Raw genomic sequence first — 26,217 nt, 5'->3', positions numbered from 1 at the left:
TCTCTCTTTCTCTCTCTCTCTCTCTCTCTCTCTCTCTCTCTCTCTCTCACACACACACACACACACACACACACACACACACACACACTCGCACACACCAATCCAGTTCAGAAGAGGATACATCTGAACTTACTTCCCCAGTCTTATCATTATTTTTTAATTTCCCCTCTCTTTAACCCAAATCTACAATACTGCTTTTCCAGGGGAGATATCTTTGTTCACTCAAGATAAAGGGTGGTACCCAAGGTAATCCCATCCAAGGTCGGCATACTGAGCCAGTGAGTTCACTGGGGTTACTTACAGGTGTGTGGGTGAGGGTTATTTACAGGAATCTGAGCAGCTCTGGAAAACACGTCACCAAAAAGCCCAGCATGGGTGCTGACTCAGGAAAACTGAACCACTGGAGTTCCCTGTGTGGTCTGCAGGCAGCTACGCCACCAAAGGTGCCCTTCCTCTCCCCGTAGAGGGTTACTCTGATATTTATGTAATTCGGAGATTTTTATGTAAGTCTTTAAAATTCCTTGGGCTTCCTTAGTTTTGTGAGTTTCTTGGGCCCCAGAGCCTCCCAGGAGGGAATGTTTCAATCAGGAGGAAAATCCCTACAGAACAAAGTTTACTTGGTTCCCTCTAGACATGGCGGAGGCTGGACAGACTCCACTCTGTCCCAGGTCCCAGGCAAAGGACCCTCACCACCACCACCACCACCCACCCACCCACCCATCCTCAGCCACACCAATGTTTTTCAGGCGTCTCTAATCAATGTCTGAGAGATGGCTGTGCCTTGAGGCAGATAGTTCAGAGCTCCGCACAACGTGAATAACACCCTGAAATTCCAAAAATGCTAGGCGAAAATTCTTTGGGTCCCAGACCCCATTTCACCCTTTCCTACCTCCAGCTACCTCACAATTGTAGCTGTCCCAAGTTCAGCATGAGGGACTTAAAATGCACGCCCTCTGCTGGCCAACAGGGGAGCTGACATGAACCCGGTTTCCGAATCCCTTGGAATCACTCTTGACTGCGTCGCCCTTTAGGCGAGCATAACAACGCCTTAGATTCAACAGCCCCTTCGCCTGTGTGTGTAAGAACTGTGCCCCACACTTCCCCTCTACACGTAATAAGGCTCCCTGTTCATGAACGGAGCTGTCCATCCAACACTTCCCCGGGTCCAAGGATAGACTGGAATTTGGAGAAAGGCGACGAATCACGCAGAGTCCGATGCGGGCATCTGATGTGGGTAAGGGACCTGTTAGTTTGGAGGAGGGCTTACCTTTTCTACTTAGGGAATTACCGTGTAAGGGGGAAAATATTAGGCTTCCTCCTCTCTCGGTGCCCTTGAACTTCATCCCCACAACCCCCAATCCGCAGTATCCTACAAGCCCAGCTCCCCTCGGCCTGCTCCAGAAAGCAGACTGCACTTGCTCCCCGTTTGCTTCAGACCTGGGCCGGTCGAGGAATCAGAGTTCCCCTAAATGCCAAGAGAGCGGCTTGGATCTGACGGTCCCCCACCCCCGGCGGGCGGGGCGGGTTCACTCGCACTCCCTCCCGGCCCTGCCCGCCTGCCTCTCCCACCCGGGACGCGCCTCCCTCTGGCAGCCCAGGCCCTTGAGCTCCGCGTCTCCGCCGCTGTCTTCTCCCTCCGGGCCGGATCGGATCCGAGCCGGAGCATGGAACCAGGGCAGCCCCGGGAGGCCCGCGAACCCGGACCAGGGGCAGAGACCGCAGCAGCGCCGCGGTGGGAGGAAGCCAAGACTTTCTATGACAACCTCTCGCCCAAGAAGAAACCCAAATCGGTAAAAGCAGGGCTTGAATTTGGGGGACACGGGAAGGGCCACTTCCAGGGAGGGGTCTCAAGTCCTCTGGGAAGGGACTTGTGGAGCCCCCTTTCCGAAGGTGACACGGCTCCTCCACCCCAGAATGTGCCCAGCAGCTGGCTGGGGCTCCAGTTTATTTTGGGAGCTCTGCTATAGTGGCAGTGGTTCTACCCCCAACCCCCATCCCGGGCTCAGGTTCTACTCCAGAATATCCCTGCCCCATGCTGTCATCAGGGGCCTATCCCCTCCCGGCGCTGGCAGCCTGAACGCGCGGACCGCACTTGTTGGCTGAGCTGGTCAGCAACCGGGTCAGCAGCGATCTGGGCTCCGTAGACTCTGGAAACCCGGCTGCTCGCTGGTTCCATCTGTGCAGCCAGCTCAGCTTCCAGATCCAAGCCTCGGCGTTTGGGCTCTAACTGCAGACCCAGACCCCAGGGAATCAGGTCGCTCTCCCTGCATCGTAAAGGAACGGTTACTTGCTCCAGGCTCAGGGCTTTGCTCCCAGGCTCTGACTCCCAACTCTGGGCTTTGCACCTTAGACTTTGCTTCTGATCTCAGTAGAGGCATCAGCCCTTTGCAACTTCACACAGAGGCAAGCATTCCTCTTCCTCTATTAGGCAAGCTCATAATACCTTAGCGTTGTTCACGCCTCTCCACCTTAGAAACAGGAACTTGGGCAAGGGATTGAGAATAGAAGCTGACCCAGAGGCATTACACAAGGACCTCCAGTCTGACCTTAAAGCATCCCACTGCTTCACTACGATGACTTTACCCAGGAGGCTACCCCATCCACAGTCACCTCTAGGCCTTGGCTCATCCTGGTGACAGAGATATTAAGCTGTGGCCTGCCTGTCTCGGGATTTTGGAGCGTGCCCACGGAGGCTCTAGAGATGGTGGATTCTCAGGATCCTACATGCTGTGTGAGCTCTGGGGAGGGGGTGACTGCCACCAGGAAGGCTTTAGGGGAGGAAATGGCCTTTGAGCTGATCTTAAAGCTTCAGTGGGTGGGACCTCGGGGAGGGCGGGGCAGGGAGGAAGAAGGAGGGAAAAGCAAGGAGCTGTCTTTGAAGCTCAAGACCTTGCTCAGAATCCATACTGGGAGGGAAATGCAGGGTCATTGGGCGAAGTATTGCAAGGACTCAAAAGGCTCCCAGCCCAGAGACAGCTCTGATCGAGTACCTTGTGAAAGGGCCCGGACCTTATTTAGTGGGGTTGAGGCTTTCATGCTGGATTCTGTGGAACTCTGTGTCTCAGGCAGTCTTCAGACCTGTGAATCCAATTTCTTTCTTCTTAGAAAAATACTTTAAATATTTGGGGGTGGGGGAAGGCAGCTCTTCCCATGTTCAAGTAGTTAAGGGTAAAAACTGGACTCTCTCAGAACTGTGTAGAAACATAAAAATAAATTGGCTGGATAGTGAAGCTTCTTCAGTCTGTGGTAACTCCTGCTTTCAAATGTGTTGTCATCCAAACTGTTGGGGTTTTGTTGTTTGTTTGTTTGTTTTCAGATCTATTTCTTTTATATATGTGAGTATACTGTTGTTCTCTTCAGACACACCAGAAGAGGGCATCGGATCCCATTACAGATGGTTGTGAGCCACCATGTGGTTGCTGGGAATTGACCTCAGGACCTCTGGAAGAGCAGCCAGTGCTCTTAACCACTGAGCCATCTCTCCAGCCCCCAAAGTGTTGTTTTAATCGGTTAGTTTTGTAACAAATGCATTCATATAGATGCGTAGATATAAGAGGTGAATTGTACAATATGCTTACAGCAGTTATGTATTTGGCTTGCCCATGGGGGGGGTGTGTTTCTGCCTAAGAATTCATTTGACTAAAAGGTCAACCTACCTTTAAAAATATGAGCATCATAATGGAACTGTTGCAGGATCCCTTTTTTATTCCTTGGCAGGGATTAACTTGGTTCCACTTTCATTTTATGAAGATCACACTGTGCTGCTTATCAAGTGGACTGGAAAGATCAGGTCTGGCAACAGCCATGCTACCGAGATAGCAAAGCTGGACTAATAATGTGTGGGCCTGAGGATGGGGAGGAAAGACTGCTGGAAAGCAGGAGAGAACCTTCAGTGTTCAAAACTCCACTGCCTCCCCGAGCATCAGAGAACCAGGCTATGATCAGTCATGGTCCCTTCATTGGCCCTTGAACCCTGGTCTGATTAGGTGAAGTTCCCAGCTCCTGTCTTTCCTGCCATAGCCCCTCTTCCCACGGGCTATTTTGGGGGTTGTAAGCCTCATGGGCCCCATCGGGGCCTGGCCTGGCCTCGTTTTCATTCCCAAGAGTTTGAGTAAAATATTTAACCTAGTGAAGGCCATCAGAGACCCTCACCTCTTGGGGTCAAAGGCCTTTACTCAGAACTATCCTGTCCTCGTCTCTCCCAACATCCCTCCCGTGTCCTTCCAGAAATAACAGCTTCTTTGGCTACATTCCTATCTTGAGTGCAGTAGACAGATTGTTGGTCTAAGTGGGAGCTCCACAGGCAGACCAGTGAGGCTGGGCTGCCCTCTGTTAGTTCTTCTCAGCTCCAAGCCACAGCGATCAGCCTAAATCCCAGAGAGCTGGCAAGACCATGGCTCCCTACAGCTCAGTACTCCCAAGCTGAAACCCTTGGTTTTTCTGACCCAGTTCCTAGCCTGGAATGGACTTTCTGGTTTTGGTGCACACATGACTAAGATGCTAAGAAACCTGGACAGGGGTGAGAGGGTCAAGCTACAAGGGCTCGGCTTCTCCAGGCTCTGGACAGATCTGGTCACCTGTTTCTTCAGACCCACTTGGAAGCTGGACAACCTACAGAGGCTTGTGTTCCCGAGGCCCACCTTGATTATGTTGTTGTGACTTGAATAGGAGACAGGATCCTGTCCTGGGGACTCTCATTTTTCAAGGGAAGCGTATCCCACCATGAAACCTCAGCAATACTAGGACACAATGCTTCTCATCATTTCTTCCAAACATGGAAAAGGAGGCGGGGATGTGTCCAGGCAAGTTGTTAAAGTAAAAGGTGGAGGCTTCTGGAAGCATCATAGCAAGGAAGCTTTATGTGGACAGAGGCCAAACTAGAGGCTAGAGACTTGAGATCTCACCTTGACTTTTTGTGTGAACAATACCCTGACTCTCTCTAATCCTCTTTCCTCATCTGTAAGAGGAAAGTAGACACTCCAGAGGCCAAGGCAATCAAGACATTTTTTCTTGCAATGGCCAGGAGTAGGATCTGAGAGAGCCTGGTTAACTCACCCAAAGGAAATCCAAGACCAGCAGTGTGGCAGGGCTGTGAGACGGGAAGTGAAGAAGAACAAGGCTTTGGCTGGCTGCCTGAAGAGGATGAGGAAAATGGGTTCTCTGTCTCTGCAGGAATGACAGCTCCATCCCTAAGGTTCCCAAGTGATGATGGGGTTGAGAAATGCCTCGCCCAGAACACACTGGCACACAGGTGGTCAGAGACCGGCTAAAGCATTGGGCTGAGCTTCAGAGGAGGGAATGCCATCTTCCACTGGCCCTGCTGGCCACCTGCACAATCTTGGTTAAAGTTAAAAGCCACATACAAATTGTGGCCAGCTACACAACTTTGTGGAAAGTTTTGTTTTATCCGTTCCTATTCTGAGAGGCTCCGAGGCTTCACTATTATCTCCGGGAAACTACTTAAATTCATTAAAATTAAATCAATTTAGGGACCAGGAGATGGCTCCATCAGTAAAGTGCCAGGCGCACAAGCCCAAGGAACCTGAGTTTGGCTCTCCAGCAGCTACGTGAAAACCGTGTGTGACTGTGTGCATGATGGAGCCAGTGGAGACCATCTGATCTCAGAGCTCACTGGCCAGCCAGTCCCACCAGTCAATGTGCTCCAGGTTTAGTGAGAGACCCTGCCTCAAAAAAAAAAAAAATACAGTGGAGAGTACTAGAAGAAGAAAATACCTGACATCCACTTCTGGGCTCCACACACAAACACACACATACACACATTTTTTTTTAAAGCAAGTGAAATTAGAGCTCAAATCTTCATCCTCACCAGTCACATCTGAAGTCACTACACAACCACAGAGCACAGTTTAGAGGCATTTCCATAAAGTCCTGTCTCCTAGAGCTGCCCAGGTCACAGAGAAGTGCTGTCAATGTGTTCCCTGAACACTCATACTCTGATTTTCCCAGAGATTAGGAAAGGTCCAGTGTCTGTCATGCTCCTGTCCCCGACTTCTAAAGGATACCATGAATATATGCATGGATGAGCCAGGAGCTCTTTGGGGACAGAACTCAAACCTATCTTGCTTTCTAATGTCCCCAGCTTAGCATCAGTCAATGCTCCAATCAACTCAAGCCTAGCAGTGGGTTGAATACATGATCCACACGATATCATGAACAAGCAGAACCACTTATAGGTCTTGGCTTCAATTTAAGACTCTCTCTTCTCACCTGTAAACTAAGGATCATGATGCTAGGACTGTCCCATTCACAAAGAAGTGGTGCCCGTGAGTTTCCTGCACACCCATATTCTGATAATCCTGAGAAATCAATCAGGGTCCAGCTGCTGTCCATGGTGGCATGCTCCTCATTGCACCCTATGTAAGTCATGCGTGTTGGTCCATTTGGGTTACTGTATCAAAGTGCCACACACTGGTGATTTACACTGTAAACATTATAGATTTCTTTCTTGCAGTTGGGGAGGTTTGGGTGTCCAAAAATTAAGGAGCCAAAAGACTGGGGGTCCTCTGCCTCACTTAAAGGTGATAGTTTCTCACTGTGTCTTCACATGGCAGAGTAGTCAAGGCAAACTCTGGTATCTTTTTTTTTTTCCTAAGAAAAGCCCTAACCACTCCCAAAGGCCATATTACCCCCTTTAATGCTATCTCATTCGGGATCAGAGTTCAACATGAGCTGTGGAGGGGGGATACATTCAGATATGGCAGCTGAGAAGCATTGCTAAGACCCCCTTGCGAGGGGCCCCTTTGAAATCCAGGCCCTGTCTGTCCTTCTGGGCTCCTCTATAATCTCCCTTGCCTTGGCCTCTGTTCCGTTTTGTGAAGGCTTCTGGTTTGTGCTCACCAGTCCTTGTGGCCTCTTCCTTCAAGGTCTTCCTCAAAGGTCCCCTCTCCCCTAATGACTTCTCCCAAAGGCCAGTTACCGAGGCCTTGCCTCCACCTTCTGTCACTGAAGCCTATCATTTTGCCTCTTATCTGTTTGCTTGTCTTCTCCCCCATCCTCTGATGAGCTCTGAGGACAGGAGTCATATCTTCCTACCAGAACCCTTCCTCAGCAGAGCTGGGTGAGGGCAAACTCCACAGAGGATCCAACTGAAGTGGCTTTCCAGGGCAAGCGCATGAGGTAACCGGACAGAGGGGGATAGGATATATCCTACACACAGTCAGCAAAAGGAGCAGCATGTTCAAGAGTCAAAGTGCGAGGGGACGGTGTGCAAAAGTGTGAGCACGGTGAGGTGGTGAAAACCTGGGGGAGAGGAAACTGAGGGTAGAAAGAAAGGAGAGGTCTGTGGCAAAGGACTTCTCACTCTGTAGGAAAGGCTGTCTGCTTGGTTCTGCACCACTGAAGGGGCAAGCTGTGATCACACCTGCACTTTAGACAGACCCTCTGACAGTCTGAAGAGAGTGAGAGGCGATGGTGGACTGGGCTGCAGAAGAGAAGAAAGAAGATTCCCAGCACGCGTGGCTTAGACCGTTAGTCGATGAAGAAGGGAATGGGGAAGGAGGGGGGAGTGAAGGTTTACTTCCTGGCTGTGATTGTCTGATTATGCAGTGATCTGGATGAAGAGGTGTGGAGCTGGGCACAAGATGAGAAAAGAGGGAAGAGGCTGGGTTTGGAGGTGAGGGTGAGGGATTCCGCCGCAAGCACTGCAAGTTGGAGTTTCTGTTGGTTGACTAGGGCAGTTAGATATGCGAGTCTGGAGCTTGGGAAACAGATCCAGGCTGGAGATATTTTTTTCTTATATAATTACTGTGTTTCTGGGCACTGATTTCTTCCTGAGGGCATGCAGCTCTTCCTTCATAATGGAAACCATCTGGGAGTCATCTCAATGTGGCCACACTTTGGCTACATATATTGTACTCATTTTCTCTGGTGTCCAGATGGCCAACAATACCTCAAGCTCCCTGAGGGCATGCCCCTCCTTCCCATCACACTTCTCGATAGAGAGCCAGTCTCCAGCAGGGTCCAGCTTGGAGTCTGCCTCAGCCTTCCCCACATCCCAGGGTCCAGGAGGAGCTTGCACTGGTGCACCTGACTCTCGATGAGTCTGAGTAACAGCCTGTCCTACTGTCCCTCCCTCCTACAGCCAAAGCCTCAGAATGCGGTCACCATCGCCGTGTCCTCCAGAGCCTTGTTCCGAATGGATGAGGAACAGAGGATCTACACAGAGCAGGGCGTAGAGGAGTATGTGCGATACCAGCTGGAGCATGAGAATGAGCCGTTCAGCCCCGGGCCCGCCTTCCCCTTTGTGAAGGTGAGGGGTAGTTCCTGAACCCACCCACACAATGCCTTTGTCAGCTCGGCCTGGAGGCAATCCCATAACTAGAGGACTGAGCCTTTGTGGGAAGAGGCCACCCTTCTTGAAACTGACAGAGCCCAGGATAGGTAACCAGTTTGAGGAGCTATCCCACCTTTAACAAAGGGCCTCCGAGTAGTGAACAACCCACCTAATGGTGGAAAATGTCATGAGTAGGTGGTGGAGTGCACAGATCTCATTTCACCAAGTCAGTCACTAGGCTCCCCTCTCCTTCCTCACTGCATCCCTGACCACCGACTCCACTTGTCAATCCCAGAGACTCTGACCTGGAGTTTGCTGTCTCCCTGCCAGGCCCTGGAGGCTGTGAACAAGCAACTCCGGGAGTTGTACCCCGAGAGCGAAGATATCTTCGACATTGTCCTCATGACCAACAACCATGCTCAAGTGGGAGTCCGTCTCATCAACAGTATCAACCATTATGGTAAGCGTGGGGCAGGTGAGCATGGGATGCTCTGCTGTGCACACTCTCAAAGGGAGGCCACAGTGCTGCAGGGTCAGGCTGGGTCAGGCTATCCTGACTGCCATCCTGACCCCAGCAATGTGCTGCTAACCTGGCACTGTATTCCATTGTGTTGTATTTTTAACCCGCGTCTTTTAAAACTAATAAGGCCGGGGCTGTCTTCCAACTGCTAGAGTGCTTGCCCGGCAGGCAGGGAGCCCTGCGTTCGATCTCCAACACTGCATAAGAACTAGCTACATTATTAGTACGTGCATGGAATACCTTTACTAGGGAGACAAGGCAGGAATTCAAAGTCTTCCTATGCTACATAGTGAATTCAAGGCCAGCCTGAGATATATGGGAAGTGGTTTAATTGGTAGAGTCCTTGCCTGGCATGCATGAAGCCCTGGGTTGGATCCTCAGCACTGAATTAAATGACAAATAGCAAAAAAGCACATGGTGGTACAAAACCTGTAATCCCAGAACTGTGGAGTCAGTGCAGCGGAGGCAAAGGACTCAGTAGTCTAAACCTATGTTCAGATACATGTGGCCCTGTCTCAGAATACATGCATACACACAATACATACATGCATACATACATACACACACAATACATACATACATACATACATACATACATACACACAATACATACATACATACACACACAATACATACATACATACATACATACACACAATACATACATACATACACACACAATACATACATGCATACATACATACACACACAATACATACATACATACACACACAATACATACATACATACATACATACATACACAATACATATATGCATACATACATACACACACAATACATACATACATACATACACACACAATACATACATACATATACACACACAATACATACATACATACATACATACATACATACACAATACATACATACATATACACACACAATACATACATACATACATACATATACACACACAATACATACATACATATACACACACAATACATACATACATACATACATACATACATACATACATACATACAGGACTGTAATGCTTTAATCCAAGCCATCCAGAGGCAGAGGTAGGGGGTCATCTGAGTTCAAGGCCAGCTTGCCTTATAAAGTGAGTTCCAGGTCAGCTAAGGGCTACACACACACACACACACACACACACACACACACACACACACACACACACACCCTTGTCTAGAAAAACAAACACCAACAAAAACCTGTAAAAATAAAACAAACCAAACTGATTTGAAATGCTGCCAGTGTTGGGGGTGCCGTTCCTGGCCGATTTCCGGCCACCCATGGTTGATCACTATAACCGGCTCATAAAATTCCTGAACATGTAATAACTGACTCTTAAAAACCGGCACAAGCCAGCTGCAGCCCTCCCTCACTGGACAGGCCCTACTCCCTTTGTAACTGGGAAAGGTGTTTACTGCCTCTATGCCTCAGTTTCTCTACCTGTAGAAGACTAACAAGCTTCACAAGGCTAACAGGAGACTCGGAGGCAGTTCAGAGTGAAAGGGTACTTCTCTTTTTAGTCCAGTTACGAATGAAAGTACTGAATCCCTCAGAGCAAGCTTCCAGTGGATGGAGTACATTCTTGTTTCCAGGACAACTCAGAACCACAGAGAAGAAAGGAAAATTGGACCTAAAAAGGCCAGAATCCAGGTCTTGGTGATCTCTGGGCCTCGTGGGCCCTTGTTTTTCTTCAGTAAGCTTTGTCCTTCCCTGTTGTCTGTAACTGGAATAGCTCCAGGCTCTCTTCTGGCTTCCACAGAGACCAGGCATGCACCCAGTGCAGAGATACACGTGCAAGGAATACTCCCAAACACAAAATGATTTTTAAAAGGGGGAAAACCATGGACTGGAGAGATGGCTCAGCAGTTGAGAGCACTGGCTGCTCTTCCAGAGGGTCCACAACCACATAGACTCACTTTCCAGCACCCCAAAGTCAGCTCGCAACTGTGTGTAACTCCAGTTCCAGGGAACCTGACACCTTCACACAGGCATACATGCATGCAAAACACCAACACACATAAAATAAAAGTAATGAAGTCATCTTGTTTTAAGTAGGAGAAACCACCAACACCACCCCACCCATATTTACAGCTTTACAAGATCTCCTTTCAAGCAGCCAACAACCCAGTTACACGGTTATTTTATTTTAATTTACTTAATTTTGATATGGGATCTTACTGTGCAGATCCTGAGGCCAGGCTAGCCTCAGATTAAGAGCCTCTTGCCATAACCGTCCCAGTATTGGGCTTTTAGACATTGCAGACATGTACCACCCTTTGTTCCTGCTTCCTGAGCGCTGGGATTAAAAACATGTGCCAATATACTTGGCTTCACTACCTTTGTAAAAAGCAAAAATTTAATTTGCATGCATATGTATATGTCTATGTGTGTAAGCCAAACCAGCTTTGTATGGGCCCTTTGAAGAGGCATCAGATCCCTTGGAGCTAGAGTTACGGACATGTGTCGCTATGTGGCTGCTGGGAATTGAACTCAGGACCTCTGGAAGAGCAGCTAGTGCTTTTAACCACTGAGCCATCTCTCCAGCTCCTAGTTATTACTTTTAAAATGTATTTTTTTTTTTTTATTTTGGGTACCGGGAATGAACTGTAGGCTGTGTGTGTGTTCGATCACTGAACTACACCCTTAGTCTCCAGTTGGCATTTTATAACACTGATTTCAAATCACTGAATGTGAGGGTGGTGTTAACAATATTCAACCACTTGGGAGACAGGTGCTGAGCAATGAAAAGAGGCAGGGCGCCATGCTTGAGTGGGGCCTAGAGCACTGCTGTGGGGTCAGATAGTAACCCTTTCTATTGTGAGCTGTGAGAAGAACAGCAGCCCTGTTGAAGAGATTTATGTAGTGATGATCAATAATGACCTGAGGGCGGCAGCCACTTGTCAGCCAGCAATTATTGTACAGCTTTTGCAGATTTGGGAGAAAGCTACCCATGTTGGACTCTGATTGGCTCAGCTGGGTCCAAAGTCTGCCCCTGTCCAATCAGCTATGACCAGGAAGATAAGCTCTCCAGTCCATCTTTTGAGATTGTATGAGTCCCTGACTAGGTGGAGATGCTCTAAGCCAGGCATTTTCTCCCACTATGTGATCATCTTATTCCCTGAGAGGCTTGGATGGACAGGGGATGCTAGGTTGAAACGGAGAATCACTCTGCTGCCTTACCACTCAGTTCAAGCACAGAGAGACCGTTATGGGGCATGAAGTTTGACCCTGGCCTCATCAGGGACTCTCTACCTTCACAGACCTGTTCATTGAGCGATTCTGCATGACAGGTGGGAATAGCCCCATCTGCTACCTCAAGGCCTACCACACCAACCTCTACTTGTCAGCTGATGCCGACAAAGTGCGAGAAGCCATTGATGAGGGTAAGTCAGAACAAGGAGGGAGAACATGGGAACACCTCCCCACACATAAAGGGGTCTCAGTGGTGAGAAGCCTGCAGCCAGATATCTGAACAGGCACTGGGGTTGCCAAGGCAACTGCAAGGGAAAATATGCGCATGTTCCTATGATCTGTCTTGTACAGTGAAAACAAAACCCTACCTCATCCTCTTGCCCTCCTCCTGCCCTGTAGTGCACATTCACCAACATCACCTAGCCTCCGTTTCCATGGGAACTTCCCTTCCAGCCCAGAAAGCTACTACTTTCTAAGATCCCTCTGGGCTGATGGGAGTTCTGGTTCCTGTGTGGCCCATCACTGGGCCAGTGAGAAAGAGGTAGCCCAACCTGAGAGGTAAACTTTCAAAAACAGTCATCTCCCGGAGCTGGGCTGGCCAGTGCTAAAGTGAGGTTAGGGGACTTCGTTACAAGTACTGATAATGAGAAGTCCAGTCCATGTGCCCCGTTCAAGGGGCAGTTTGGGGTGACAGCCATAGTGTCAGTCCTCCCAATAGGAGCCATAGGAGGAAAGACTGGCTACCCATTTGTCTGGATGTGCTCTCAGACTGAACACTCAGGGTTCTTGTCAACTGCCCTCTTTTCTGTCCGTGTTGTCCCTTTGTCTGTGAGGCTTTGTTTAACCAGGACCCGGAAGGCATCTCCTTAGACACATCACACCCTTTGGTTGAGATCTGGGGACTAGCCAACATATAGGTGTGCCTCTGTGCATCTGGAATTTGACCTTTGGTCTAGGGACAGGAGAGTGGTTAGGTGGATATCCTGCTCAGAGCTGTGGGGCTCAGGTCATCTTGGCATTAGGTTGACAGAGCTGAGAAGGTCTGTAGTCTGATACTCAGGACCTGGTCATACCCTGGACATCCTCAGGCTAGTGAACCTGCTGTGAGACCTGTACTGCTAGCTCTTCCCAGAGCTCTGCAGAAGTCTATGTCTGTGGTCCTAGATTCCCACCGAGGAGCAGGGTAGAAGTGGCCTTTCAGGAGATGAAGACTATTGAGGGAATTCAGCGGACTGTAGTCGGGAGCCTTGGTCCCTGGTGGGCATCCTTGCATCCAAGAGGAACCCCGGTTGCAGAAAGTATATATTCTTTATCGCATGTAGCTTGTGCTGCCTCCCAGGACCCAGCACACTATCTCACAGCCTGAACCACAGTGACTTCGGTGTCCCCGCGTGCTTGGTGGCTGTAGACAGTGTCCACATTCATCTACCCCTACTGAAGTCTGAGAGCTCATCCTCATACAGACCTGAAAGACACTTAATTTTACCTTGGTCCAGAGGAGGTATGTAAATTGGAATCAATTATAGGGGAGTGACCACACCTCCAGGCATGCTTCCCCATCTGCTGTCCACATAGGATGAGGAATTTCAAACAGAAATTCCAGTGACATGGGAGTCCTGTGCTTCCAGCCGAGAGTGTTGTGTAGATGGTCCACACCAGCATGGTCTTCAGTGTTATTCAAACTCCCTCATGCTAGCTGATAAACAGCTCTTCAGTGTCCATCCCAAGGATACCTCTAGAGCTCTCCACAAAGGTGATATTAATGAGATATCCTTTAGATATTGATAGGGACCCTCACAGTGCTACCTCAGAGCTAGAGCTGCTGCCTATTATGGCCAGTAGCCATGTACTACCAATTTTAAAATGCTTTCAATAAGTCCTTGATAGGCTTGCCGTTAGTCTTGGTGGGACAAGGATAGCGTGGGATACCTTCTGTGCCAAGTCTCAGACTACATTCACCTCTCTCTGCCCAGGGATTGCAGCTGCCACCATCTTCAGCCCCAGCAGGGACGTGGTTGTGTCCCAGAGTCAGCTCCGCGTAGCCTTCGATGGGGACGCAGTACTCTTCTCCGATGAGTCAGAGCGTATCGTCAAGGCCCATGGGCTGGACAGATTCTTTGAGCATGAGAAGGCCCATGAGAACAAACCTTTGGCACAGGTGCTACATGTTCCCAGAACCCCTGAGTAACTCCTCATTCCCCGGAACCTGGACTGGTCTGAATCCAAGGCCAAACTCAGGCTAAGTCCACACCCCTACTAGGTCCTCTTACTAAGAGCCAAGCCTCCTCTCTCCTTGGTTTTTCAAGTCAGAGTTTCTCTGTGTAGCCCTGGCTGTCCTGGAACTTGCTTTGTAGATCAGGCTGACCTTGAACTCAGAGATCCACCTCCTTCTGCTTTCTAAGTTCTAAACCTCATCTCTCTTACTTGCCTCCTTGCTCCTTCCATTGAGACTCCGCCCCTTCACTAAGTCCCACCTCCTCACAAAAGTGCCCTTCTCCACCTCTTTGGGTCTCCAGAGTCTCTCCAAGCACCTCATTGAAGCATCTCCTGCCTCCTGCTTTACTCCTTCAAACCCCTAAGGTCTCCATCACCTCTCAGAAGCCTCCATCCCCCACTCTGAGTCTTGAACCCTCTCTGAAGTTTCCACTCCTCCTCAAGTCTCTCTCTCTGTCTCTCTTTCCCTCCCTCACCCCCCCCCCTCTCTCTCTCATACACATCTTTTAATCCACTGTCCTTTCCCTGTGACCCTCAGCTCCTCTCCTGGGGTACCCTTCTGAGTAAGGCCCCATCCTGCCAGACGCTCCTGTTTCCTTCACTGGGAGATAAGAAGAACTCCCTATTGCACCATCATAGGGAGCCAGAGCTACAGGTCCCCTTGGACCACCTCTTGTCATGCCTTAAGTGGCTCAGAGAACCTCACCTGCCCTTCTGTTTTTCAATGGCTTTCTGAGAACAGAACATGTCTTGGAGCTTGGTAGAAATTTCCTGTGGGTTGAGCAATGGGATTTCCCAGCTCTTCTGGGAACTCCATTTTGAGCTTTTATAGAAATCTAGTTGCCCAGAGCAGGATACTTTCCCACTTAGTGTTAATAGAGACCCAGAAGAACACAGCTTACTTTGGGTTTCCTGGCTAGGAAAATCCCCAAGACTGGCAGCCTACTTCCCTGGTTGAAATGAGCTACATTCTGCACCATCCAGTTCTCTCTTCACGTATCCTCAGTAGTTTCATGGTTGTGAGCACTTTCCCTGACCCCAGGGCTTGAGCCCAACACCCTGAGCCACTGATGCGTCTGTCCACAGGGGGCTCATATTCAGTGGTTACACACTGGCCCATCTGGCCCAGATGCTCACAGATAGAATAGAGTCTGCTCTAATTGGCAAGTACACGCGCCATCATTACTAGCTCGTTCTAATTGCTTCAATGCAGATGAGCACAGAAGACCACACTTACAGAGCTGTAGGATAAATTGCTGCGGGAGACATGAATAAATACACTTAGCAACAGTTGCCCTGGTTATGGTTGCTCCCACACAGCCCCAATCACATTAAGACAGACCCCAGCCTAAGGTACTTACAGCCCTGTATGCACACAGGAGACAACACAGGCAGACCCGAAACTACCAAAGGATTTAGGGCTTTCCCACCCCAACAGCCAATCACAGAGGCTTTAGAATGAAAAGGAAAATGTTTAGGAGAGGCGGGTTAATCAGCACCTCTGTCTCCCTTTTTTCCACAGGGCCCCCTAAAGGGCTTCCTGGAAGCACTGGGTAGACTGCAAAAGAAATTCTACTCCAAGGGCCTGCGGCTGGAGTGCCCGATTCGCACTTACTTGGTGACAGCACGCAGTGCAGCCAGTTCTGGAGCCAGGGCCCTCAAGACCCTGCGCAGCTGGGGCCTGGAGACGGATGAGGCCTTATTCCTAGCTGGAGCACCCAAGGGTCCCCTTCTTGAGAAGATCCGCCCACACATCTTCTTTGATGACCAGATGTTCCACGTGGCTGGAGCTCAGGAGATGGGCACCGTGGCTGCCCACGTGCCTTATGGTGTGGCTCAGAACCCCCGGCGGGCTGCCGCTGCAAAGCAGTCACTAGGTGCACAGTAGCTGAGCCGCCTTGCTCCAGGCCCCCTTGTCCCACTTCTGAAGCTCATCTGGTGAACTTTTCTGGCTCCTCACTGTCCACTCTCCTGCATGCCACCCTCATCCCTCTGTGCCAGGTCCTCTTAAAAAGTTACGAAGACAGAGCCCCAGTCTTAAAATCCCTCCCACGCAAACACTGCCGTGACCCGGGTTAGGAAAGCAGGATTCTGCAGGATAGCCTGGATGTCAGGGAGGGACAGCGAGTGGTGCAGTCAGAGAAGCCAGGATGCCAAAGGGCTTGGGATGAAAATTACCTCATGTAGTGCAAAGAACATTGTGCGAAAGTGGGTAGATTTAACACCTAAAGCAGACCTGGCATGAACTGCATGACCTAAGTCCCTCGTTATCATAAGCCTCACTTACTGCCATCTTTTAGGTGGTTTTCAATTTGTTCTTTAGCCAAAGAAACTTGGTTTTATATGATTATGCACTAAATTAATCACTGTGCGGGGGCTGCGAGTACCTATGGCACCTGTGTAGATTACAAAAGGACAAAGTGAATGAATTACAAAACTAATGGCCCTTCCTCTCTGGCCTGAGCCAAGACATAGGCTAGATTCCAGCCCTTTGCCCCTCAACCCTGAGGCCCATCAAACGGGAAATGTGCACAGCGCTGCACAGAAGCTCTGTGTGTATTCCCCCATGTTTAGAAACCACTGCACAAGACGATCTTTTACTTGCTGTGATTTACTAACTTGAGCCTTGGAGAGCGGCTACGTGGAAAGGTTTGTCTGAAGGGAGGAATGTTACCCACATGCAAATTCTCCTGTAGCCGGCAGGGGGCACTGCAGGCTCTCCCTGGAGAAGGCTTTAGCAGCTTACCAACTCTGGATTTCCTTTGCCTTCATCTTTTAGGGAAAGTTCAGTTAGTCCTGTCTGCCAGTCTCCTCATCTCAGTCCTGGGTCTGCCAATCACTTCCACCTGCCATGCTATAAGGAAGTTCTCCTAGCAGAGAAAGAACTCTAGTCCCAAATTTTGAGAAAGTGGAGGCTCTAAAGCAAGCCGTTGTCCAGGCTGAGCCTGAGGTGTGCTACAGGGAGATGTGGGAAGTGTCAGGTCTGTCTGTTCTGAAACAAAAGATGCTAAGGAAGTGATAGCTTACAGAGGAATGAGCTGAGCGTGCACCAGCATGACTCTGCTGTGGATAGTGAATAGAAGCCAGACAGAGCTACTGTGGAAGTGATAAGCTGTCACTGGGGTGCTGTGCAAAGGATTCTGGGATGAGATGACCTCTCTGAGCGGTACCAGAGATTATACCATCTTTGCATGAATCTCCACAGCCCTTTCTTCTCCAGAAGATGAATGGTGGAGCACACTGTCCTTTGCTAAGCAGCCGTGGCACTCAAAAGAAGGGTAGAAGAGTGGATGGTTGGTTCTCCCCTATGAAGACAAGAAGGGGCAAGCAGACATGAATGTGTGCATTGGTTGCCTGACTCTCACAGGGATTTCAGCAATGAGGGAACCCAGAAGCATCATCAGAAGGCCAGGAGCTGAGGAGGGCCAGAGGAGAGGAGCCTGGAGGTAGGGTGAAGGGCGTCCGGGGACTCTAACCTCTGTCCTTCTAGGCAAAATCAGGATCTGAATGAGTGAATGTTCTGGGCAGTGTGTCCCAGGATGACAGCTGCAGGAAGGAGGAAAAAGAAGATGTAGGAACTCCTGGAAATGAGCACCAGCTTGGGCCAGAGGAGAAACCTTAGGCCAGGCATGTGCTACCGTGTCTGTGGCATGCAGTTGCTATTCCTGGAAGGAACATGAGATTGGCACCCACCACAGCTGCTTTACAGAGCCACTGGCATTATTGCAGCCAGAAGGGCATGAGGTGACGGGCGTCTTTACCAGGGTCGATTTCATCATTATAACCCGGACATCAGAGGAGGCCTGGGGGTAGAACACAGCCTGTAAGGGGATTCCTGCTTGGTTACCCAGGCCCAACCAGAGATACTGTGTGACCTAAGAACAGATGCAAGGAAAAGAAACAGGGAAGAGAGAGGAAGTTCAGCCTCAGGGCCCTTTGCATCTTCACTGGATCACACAACAGCCCCTTGAAGGGTCTCAGCAGAGGCTCACAGACTGTCCCTGGGTTGTCCAGTCAGAAAAGGCCTGTGTACTGTGAAGAAAGCACCAGATATTGCTGAATTGGGGTCTGGGATCCATGAGGTCTAGTGTCCAGGGCCTGATCATGAAGGCTGCAAACCCTCCCAGGTTTCCCAGGAAACAGGAATGGTGTCATGCCAGAAGCAAGAAGCTAAGGTGCAGTCAGGGGCTGGAGCCTTCACTGGAGCCACCATTAATAGATACCCACAGCACTTGACAGTGCAGAACGGTCCAAATTCTATTATCGAAACCACAGATGAGTATCTCAAACCTGGACAAAAGCTTCTGAAGCTGGAACAAAGTCCAGAGGTCCTGGGGGCAGGCTCTAGCTGCAGCCAGACAGTCCTCCTGATGGTCTCAAGAGCTGAAGAGGAGCCTGGCAGCATGAAGCTTTAATTATTGTGTTACCAGGAGATTTAAAATCCAACTGAGCAACAAAGCCCCAGGCGAAGCCTCAGACCGCAGCACTGGAGTGGAGGAGCCACTGCTCCCAGAACACTGGACCCCTTTAGCTGGAAGTGCCACATCCCTAGGTCTGGCAGAACACTCCTCCTAGAAAGTGCTTGCCAACAGAATTCCAGGCCCAGTGGAACTGTCGCTCAGCAGAATAGTAGCTCTGTTTGTTATTAAGCATAGGGACTGCTAGGGTTACTACAGAACTCCCTTCAGGGGAGGGTGATGTAGCTGGACACCTGACTCAGTCAGTAGAGTTCTTGCCTACTGAATACAAAAGCCTGGGTTTAACTCACAGCAATGCATAAGCTAGGTATGATGGCACACACCTGTATTTCCAACGCCTGAGAGATGACGGCAGGGGGAATCAGAAGGCCAAGGTCAGCTGCACAGCCAGTCCACAGCCAGTCTGGATTACATGAGACCCCATCACAAAAAGAAGAAAGCAAACCTCCCCCTACATGCTGGCCCAATTGCCTTCATGGGAATTTAGCAGAATATGCTAGAAAGAAAATAGAAGCTAGCAAGATGTTCAAATCCAAAATGGACTTGATGGTACACCTCTATTCAATTAGTGTGTATCCATACAGTCAAAGCAATAATCAGACTATCAGATGTGGTAAACAGCTCTGCCCCAAATCCCTGGGTACCCCTTGATAACGTCAGCTGCCCACACCCCTCCACTGGAAATGCATCTTACTGTAATCCAGCCTGCCTGGGGATGTACCAGTACTATGGCCCATGTTCACTTCCTTGAGGTATCCTGACCATACAGATTCAGGGAACTACCATAACTTGCTCAACGTTACCCAGCTAGCAGGTATCAGCGCTGGAACAACAAAGCTATCCTTACAGTGGAATGTTCTAGAATCCACTACAAACATAGCAAGTTGTCACGGCTGAAGTCACCATCCCATCATGATAGTTCCCCTTACAAAGCTCAGGCATGGCCTCAGATTCTTCAGGCAGCATTTCAGACAGCCTGTCCCAGCTGGAGGTCGAGTGAAAGTTGGAACCTGGTTTACTAGCTGCCTTTGAGGACCACTGCTTTCCAGCAGGCATGCGTGGTCTTTGATGGTCCTTCTCAAATGCTGAGAAGTCCAAGGAGTCCAGCTTCTCACTTGTCTCCAGCAGAATACAAGGATGAGAAGGGGGAGGTCGAGGGTGAAGATGAGGATGAGGAGGACCATTGGCTCCATGGCTGGCGACTTCGCTGGAAAGGGTACCTGAGACAAAGTGTCCTGAGTTCTACCCTTAAGGCAAGGTGCAGAAGCCTCTCTTGCCAGTAGGTGACACTACAGACTGGCACTCAGCTGTGCCTGTAGTACATGGCTTACTTTTCTCTCCTTCTATGCTTCTGATTGATTACTGTGCTGGACTCTAGCAGCCAAAAAGGACTTCAGGTGCTCGGACAATGTTTGTAAAACATCTCTGTCTGATGAGCTGACGGCTCTCACCGAAAACCACTGTGACAGTGTGTATGGAGAAATATTTATGAATGTGTGCCTCTGCACGGACTGAATATGTGTTTATGGGTGTAACAGCTCCTATTTCTCTACTGATGACTCTGTGTGCGCAAATGTGTCTGTGTCTCTGTGTGTCATGCACACTTGCAAGCTTGGAGTGTGTACAGACAGTTCTGCTAATTGAGAATCCTGGGCCCCACATGCTGATGATCAGCATCGCTCCTGGGGGACTCTGATTATCTCGTGGGCATCACCTGAGGCCCCTGAGGCCCCTGTGGCTCCTGAGACCCCTGAGACCAGGCCTCTCAGTCTTCCTCTCTAGCTTTCTGCTTCTGGTCCACTTCTGTTGCCTCTGACCTCTTGGTCTCCTACCCCTGCGGCGCTGTCTGTAGGGAAGAAGTGTCAGAATCTGCCTCCACCTGACTCAATCTCTTCCCTCCTCCCAACAATGCCAGGGTTAATATAGTCCGATTAGGAGCAGTCTTAAACTAGGAAAGCTGACTTCCTTCTGGGCTTTTTGCTCTTGCCAGACATGCTTTACCTTTGACCTTGACTGGGAAGTGTCTCCCTGATGCCGCCCCCCACCTCACCCCCACCCCAGAGGCTTTAGAGATCGAATGAATCATGTTTGCAAAATAAGAGCTTCTCTGCAGACTGGCGTCTCACACTTCTAGCCAAGGCTGAATATGCCTTGGTGGCTGCCTGCCACTACTCAAGGCTAGGCTTGTAGCTGACACTGGTCAGAAAGTTGCCAAGGTCATAGAAAACATACTGTGTGTGTCAAAGGTCACAAACCCTATGTCTACAGGAGCCACACAGGAAACAGGCGCAAAGGGCACTGGGCAAGGTCCTGAAAAGAAAAACAGCATCGAGAGTCCAGGACACCCTGCCGTGTAGGAATTTGGGCTGGTGGGCCCTGGTGTTCCATCTTGTTATGTTTTGATTTGATTTGTTTTCTGAGAAATTAGAAATCTGAACTTTCAATCATTGGCAACCATTTCCAGTTTAGAAAACTTTGTACAGGCCAAAAGAAGCTTCTGTTGTGTGTTAGCCCATCCCACCCTCCCATCTCCAGTTTGTTCTTTACAGCCGAAGCCCAGTGAATTGGGACTTTTAGACCCAGGAGGATGGAAGGGACATTACTCTCAGAATCACAGCTTGAGGTCTTTAAGAAACTGTAGAGATGCCGTAAAATATCCCTGGTGTGTTTTAAGTGCTTGGGTACAAGCCGGGCTTGGAAGTGCACACCTCTTATCCCAGCTCTAAAGAAACTGAGATTGGAGGATGCTAAATTCAAGGCCAGCCTCGCCTACATATCAAGACTCTATTTTTTTTTTTTTAAATGTGAACGATATTGAATATAGTTGGTGGTACATGCCTTTAATCTCAGCACTCCTGAGACTGAAAAGTAGGTGGGTCTCTGAGTTCAAGGCCAGTCTGGTCTACAGAGCAAGCTCCAGGATTGTCAGTGCTATGCAACAAGGCCCTGTTTTAAAAATAAAACAATCTGGACACGTTTAATCCCAGCACACAAGAGGCAGAAGCAGGCAGATCTCTCAGCTCAAGGCCAGCCAGAGCCTCACTCTGTCTCTCTGATCTACAGAGTGAGTTCCAGGAAGCCCAGGACCTCACAGAGAAACCCTGTCTTGAAAAAAACAAAAAACAAAAATAAAACAAAACAAAAACTGAATGAATGGGCACAAACTTTATTTTTAAAATAACACAACTACAAACATAACTTCCAGTTTCCTCTTTCAACAGTGTCTGAGTATCCTCTATTTAGAACAAGGTCAAGGACGAAGCCCACACCTAACTGTAGCCCCTGCCTGTCACTGTTTTCTGCTGCCCTGGGCTCCTTCTCCTGACCTGTCTGCCTTGCTGTTTGGCATAAACTCCCAAGAGCCTCCTTGGAGAGCTAGAGCCTGTGTTTCTTTGTCTGTGTGAAGTCCTTACCTGGAGTAACAGTGGGCACGCCCCCTTCTTAGTGCTCTCAGGAGGGGGTCCTGCTCTGTCCACTCTTTTCCTGGTCATATGACAAAGAGTGCTGCGTGTTTATTACTGTGAGTCCCTTCCCTTGTGATCATCCTATGCCTTCATTTTACAAGAGCTTCTTCTTCTTAAAAGCCATTCAAATAAAAAGCCATTCAAATACATTTATATTGTCCTGTTTTCTTCCTTCCTTTTTTTTTTTTTTTTTTTTTTTTTTTAGTTCACTATAAGTGAATCCAGAAGTTGGTATAAGCCCTAAAATCTAGCTCTGTAGTCATTTTGAGACAAGTCTTACAGGTGCTCATCAAGTTGTGTGCCAGCACTGTGGGACAGCTTTCTGAATCACTCCTGGAATTGGAGTTACAGGAAGTTGTTGTGAGCTGCCATGTGGGTGCTGGGAATAGAAACTAGATTGTCTGGAGGAACGTGCTTAACTTCTCAGCCCCACTCTCCTTCAGGGTTTTTGTTTTAAAGATTTATTTATTTTATGCACATGAGTACACTGTAGCTGTCTTCAGACACACCAGAAGAGGGCATCGGATCCCATTACAGATGGTTGTGAGCCACCATGTGGTTGCTGGGAATTGAACTCAGAACCTCTGGAAGAGCAGCCAGTGCTCTTAACCACTGAGCCATCTCTCCAGCCCTTGTTTTGTTTTGTTTTGTTTTTCCTTTTTTTTTTTTCAAGACAGAGTTTCTCTGTATAGCCCTGGCTGTCCTGGAACTTGCTCTATAGCCCTGGCTGGCCTTGAACTTGGATATCAGCCTGCCCCTCCCTCCTGAGTGCTCTTTTTCTTTCTGTTCTTTTCCCCAAAGTGTTTCTGTTCTTTTTCACACTGTGCCTATAATCTTTGCAGAGGCTGGTGGGTCTTTGTGAGCTTGAGCAAGTTCAAGACCACAAGGGCTACACAGTGAGTCTTGCTTTCCCTGAGGCTCTGGGCTCCCTCACTCTCACTGAAACTCCCCCATCCTTCCACCAAAGGCATAGCTTTCAGTTTTCTCTCTTCCTCTTCCAGGCATAGCTTTTAGTTTTCTCTCTTCCTCTTCCGTCTTCTTCCAGCTATCTGGATTTACAGCTTGCTTGCTCTGTTGCTTTTCTCTTAGATTTTAATGAAATTGTCCTCAGACTTCAGAAAGAAACAAAGTTCTTGCCATTCAGCTCAGGCAAGCCTCAAAGTCAAAATCCTTCTGCCTCAAATTTCCCCAAGTTGTGGAATCTTAGACATGTGCCACCAAACCTGGCTCAAAACCCAGTGACTGAGGTCTCTCTATAGACCCCTGCTCCATGAGGGGAGACTCTAGGATGGTAGACTGAGCTCAAGAAAGGCAAGCTTTTCCTTGTCAACTTGACTGGATCTGGAATCATCTACATTGAGTCACAATCCCAAGTCAGTGTGGGATGATCCTACACAAGGGTGTGAATATCAGAAGTGAAGGCCATTTCAGGGGTTGACTACCACATCTCAGCCTCTAGACACACCTGTCATCTAGAGTCTGGGCATACTTGTGTGGAGTTAGCTGATTAAAGTTGAGATGGGAAGACCCACACTAAAAAGTTGCTTTTTTCAGGGTTTTATCACAGCAACAAGAGAAGAAACCAACACACCCCAATGAAGTTCTTGATGTCGACTCTATTTCCTCTGGAACTACCAAGGGTGAGTGAGGATGGAGTGGGAGGGAGAAGAGAAGGTGGAAAGGATATGAGATTAAGAAGGAAGAGGATGAGCTGACTCCCACCCCAGCTACACATAGTCCTTTCTCTGGTACCTTAGAATCTTCCTTTATCACATCATGCTGGCAGAGTGGGCATCCAGGAAAGTCTTCATCCATCTTCTATGAGTCACAACCCCAATTCAGTGTGAGAGGATCCTACACAAGGGTGAATATCAGAAGTGAAGTACTTCCTCTGACCATAAGACTAGGTCCAATGTGTCTCCTTGATTCTCTAACCTTAAGTCTGCTCACCCTCCCACCCCACGACCCCCACCCACACTCCCCGCATACCTGGCCCCAGGGATGGGGAGGCATGTGTGGTCTTCTACTTCCTTCCTCATATCTCCGGTCCAGCAGGATCCTTCAGGAGCCTTAATGCCTCCATCTTAGGCAAGGTCACAGCAATTGTGTGTTCAGTTGTCTTGATGGCACTGAGACATTTGAATAATGTCTATCGGCTAGTGACACTGGAACTAGTCACAGCTGCTCTCAGCCAGGGATCATGTCCACGGCAAGGGAAACAGCTAGAATAGAAGACAGGTGGAACCCAATACCTCCTGTTTTGTGGGCACACTGCCATAACTGAACCCTCTACTTTCCAAAAACGCTCTCAAAACTGGATTTGAAAACAAAAGCCCTGTAACAAGGCTGTGGTTTGACGCCAGGGGGAGGGGGGACTACTATGACAACAGGAGAAACAGGGTGGAAAGCTCCTGAGTGTTGTTCTTCTTTGTCCCCTTCCTTCCTACCTGCTGAACTCATGGGTGACCCAAAGGTTACAAAGTCACCTTCTTTTCTTTTGCTTATTAGCTGTGCTTTCACTCCCCAGTAGCTCACTTTAAAGACAGATACTTTTGATAACTATGACCATGGTTCATGAGGATTCACTGTGTTCTTTAAAAGATATGCACTGAACTGATGAATTGGCAGTTGAGAGCACTGGCTGCTCCTGCAGAGGACCCATGTTTGGTTCTCAGCACCCACATGATGACTCAGAACCATCTGTAATTCCAGTTCCAGGAGATTCCATGGCCTCTTCTGACCTTGGAGGGCACTGTGCTATTCAACTGGCCCAGAGCCCAAGCTGACTTCAAGCTCGTGACTTACGAGCCTGAATTATCCTCTTGGATACTGGAATTCTCGTCATGTCTTTCTAAATTGTATTACTGAAAAATGCAAAGAAAAAAGATGTTCAGTGTTCCTACCATAGGAATGACAGCTCTGTGAGGTAATATTTTGTTTGTTTTTGCGTGTGGAAACAGGGTCCGGTTTGTAGCTTTGGCTGCGCTGGAACCCCCTCCCTATGTAGGCTAGACTGACCTTGAACTCACAGAGACTTGCCTCCTTTTGCTTCCTGAGTGGCGGGATATAAAGGCATATACCACCATGTGCTGCCTACGTAGTATATTTGTAATAGCTAGATTTAACTATTCCAAAGCGTATATATACTTCATGTATATTGTTATGTTGTCCATGATAAATATGAACAACTTTACAGGTCAATTAAAATATTACTTCTATCTTACTCTCTCTTCCTCTTACTCTCTTACTCTCTTACTCTTATCCTCTTACTCTCTTACTCTCTCTCTTACCCTCTTGCCTCTCTGTCCCCTCCCCCACCTTCCTCTCTCTCCACGTGGTCATGGCCGGCCTCTACTTCTCTTCTCTCACTCTCTTCCACCTTCCTCTCCCCACCTTTGCCCTATCCCCTGAATAAACCTCCTCCCCCTTGGGAAAAAAATAATAAATATTACTTCTAAACCAGGCACTAGTGGTGAATACTTTTAATTCCATAATCCCAGCCCTTAGAAAGTAGAGGATCTCTGTATTCAAGGCTAGCCTGGTCTACAGAGTGAGTTCCATGACAGCCAGGGCTATACAGAGAAACCCTGTCTCACTTTCCCACAAAAATTATTTTTAGCCAAGTGTCGAGGCATAAATTTTTAATCCTAGCACACAGGAGACGGAGCTAGGCAGATCCCTGTGAGTTGCGGCTAGCTGTCTACATAATAAGTTCAAAGCCAAGTTTATATGGTGAGACTTTGTCTCAAGTTTTTTTAAAAAAAAAAAAATTTCCATAAATGGGTAATTCAATGATTATAGCTACAACTTCACATAATAACAGCAAACTGAATCAATGATTTATATAAATAAATTAATTTCATCCTATGAAGTAGGTGCTATTCTAAGCATTCCTTTATTAGCTAATATAACTCACTCATGGTCCAGGCTAGCAAATGGCAGAGTCCAGTGTCAGTTTGTCATTGGGATCCGGGGCTGGGGTGATTTACATCTGCATTGCACCCCGAGGCTGAGGCAAGAGGAACTGGAGTTTAAAGCCAGCCTAGGTTACACAG

General features: G+C 48.7%; 1 protein-coding gene and 1 long non-coding RNA gene across 2 annotated transcripts in view; both read left to right on the top strand.

Annotated features, from left to right (window-relative positions):
• Window positions 1-1,553: 1,553 nt before the first annotated feature.
• Window positions 1,554-22,311, top strand: Nt5c1a (5'-nucleotidase, cytosolic IA). Its single transcript, XM_034503368.2, has 6 exons — window positions 1,554-1,790; window positions 8,102-8,269; window positions 8,624-8,753; window positions 12,075-12,197; window positions 13,980-14,164; window positions 15,743-22,311. Exons 1-6 carry the CDS (start codon window positions 1,665-1,667, stop codon window positions 16,106-16,108), a joined length of 1,098 nt encoding a protein of 365 aa, XP_034359259.1. The 5' UTR covers window positions 1,554-1,664; the 3' UTR covers window positions 16,109-22,311.
• A 1,412-nt stretch (window positions 22,312-23,723) lies between these two features.
• LOC143442359 (uncharacterized) overlaps window positions 23,724-26,217 on the top strand; it is a 6,991-nt gene continuing 4,497 nt past the window's right edge. The window contains exon 1 of the long non-coding RNA XR_013110470.1: window positions 23,724-23,802. This is a non-coding gene — a long non-coding RNA (uncharacterized LOC143442359). The remainder of the gene's footprint in view (window positions 23,803-26,217) is intronic.

The sequence above is a fragment of the Arvicanthis niloticus genome, chromosome 5 (genome assembly GCF_011762505.2).
Source record: "Arvicanthis niloticus isolate mArvNil1 chromosome 5, mArvNil1.pat.X, whole genome shotgun sequence".
Lineage (NCBI taxonomy): Eukaryota > Metazoa > Chordata > Mammalia > Rodentia > Muridae > Arvicanthis > Arvicanthis niloticus.
Note: the sequence above shows the minus strand (reverse complement) of the source record. Positions and strands in the feature narration are given on the sequence as shown.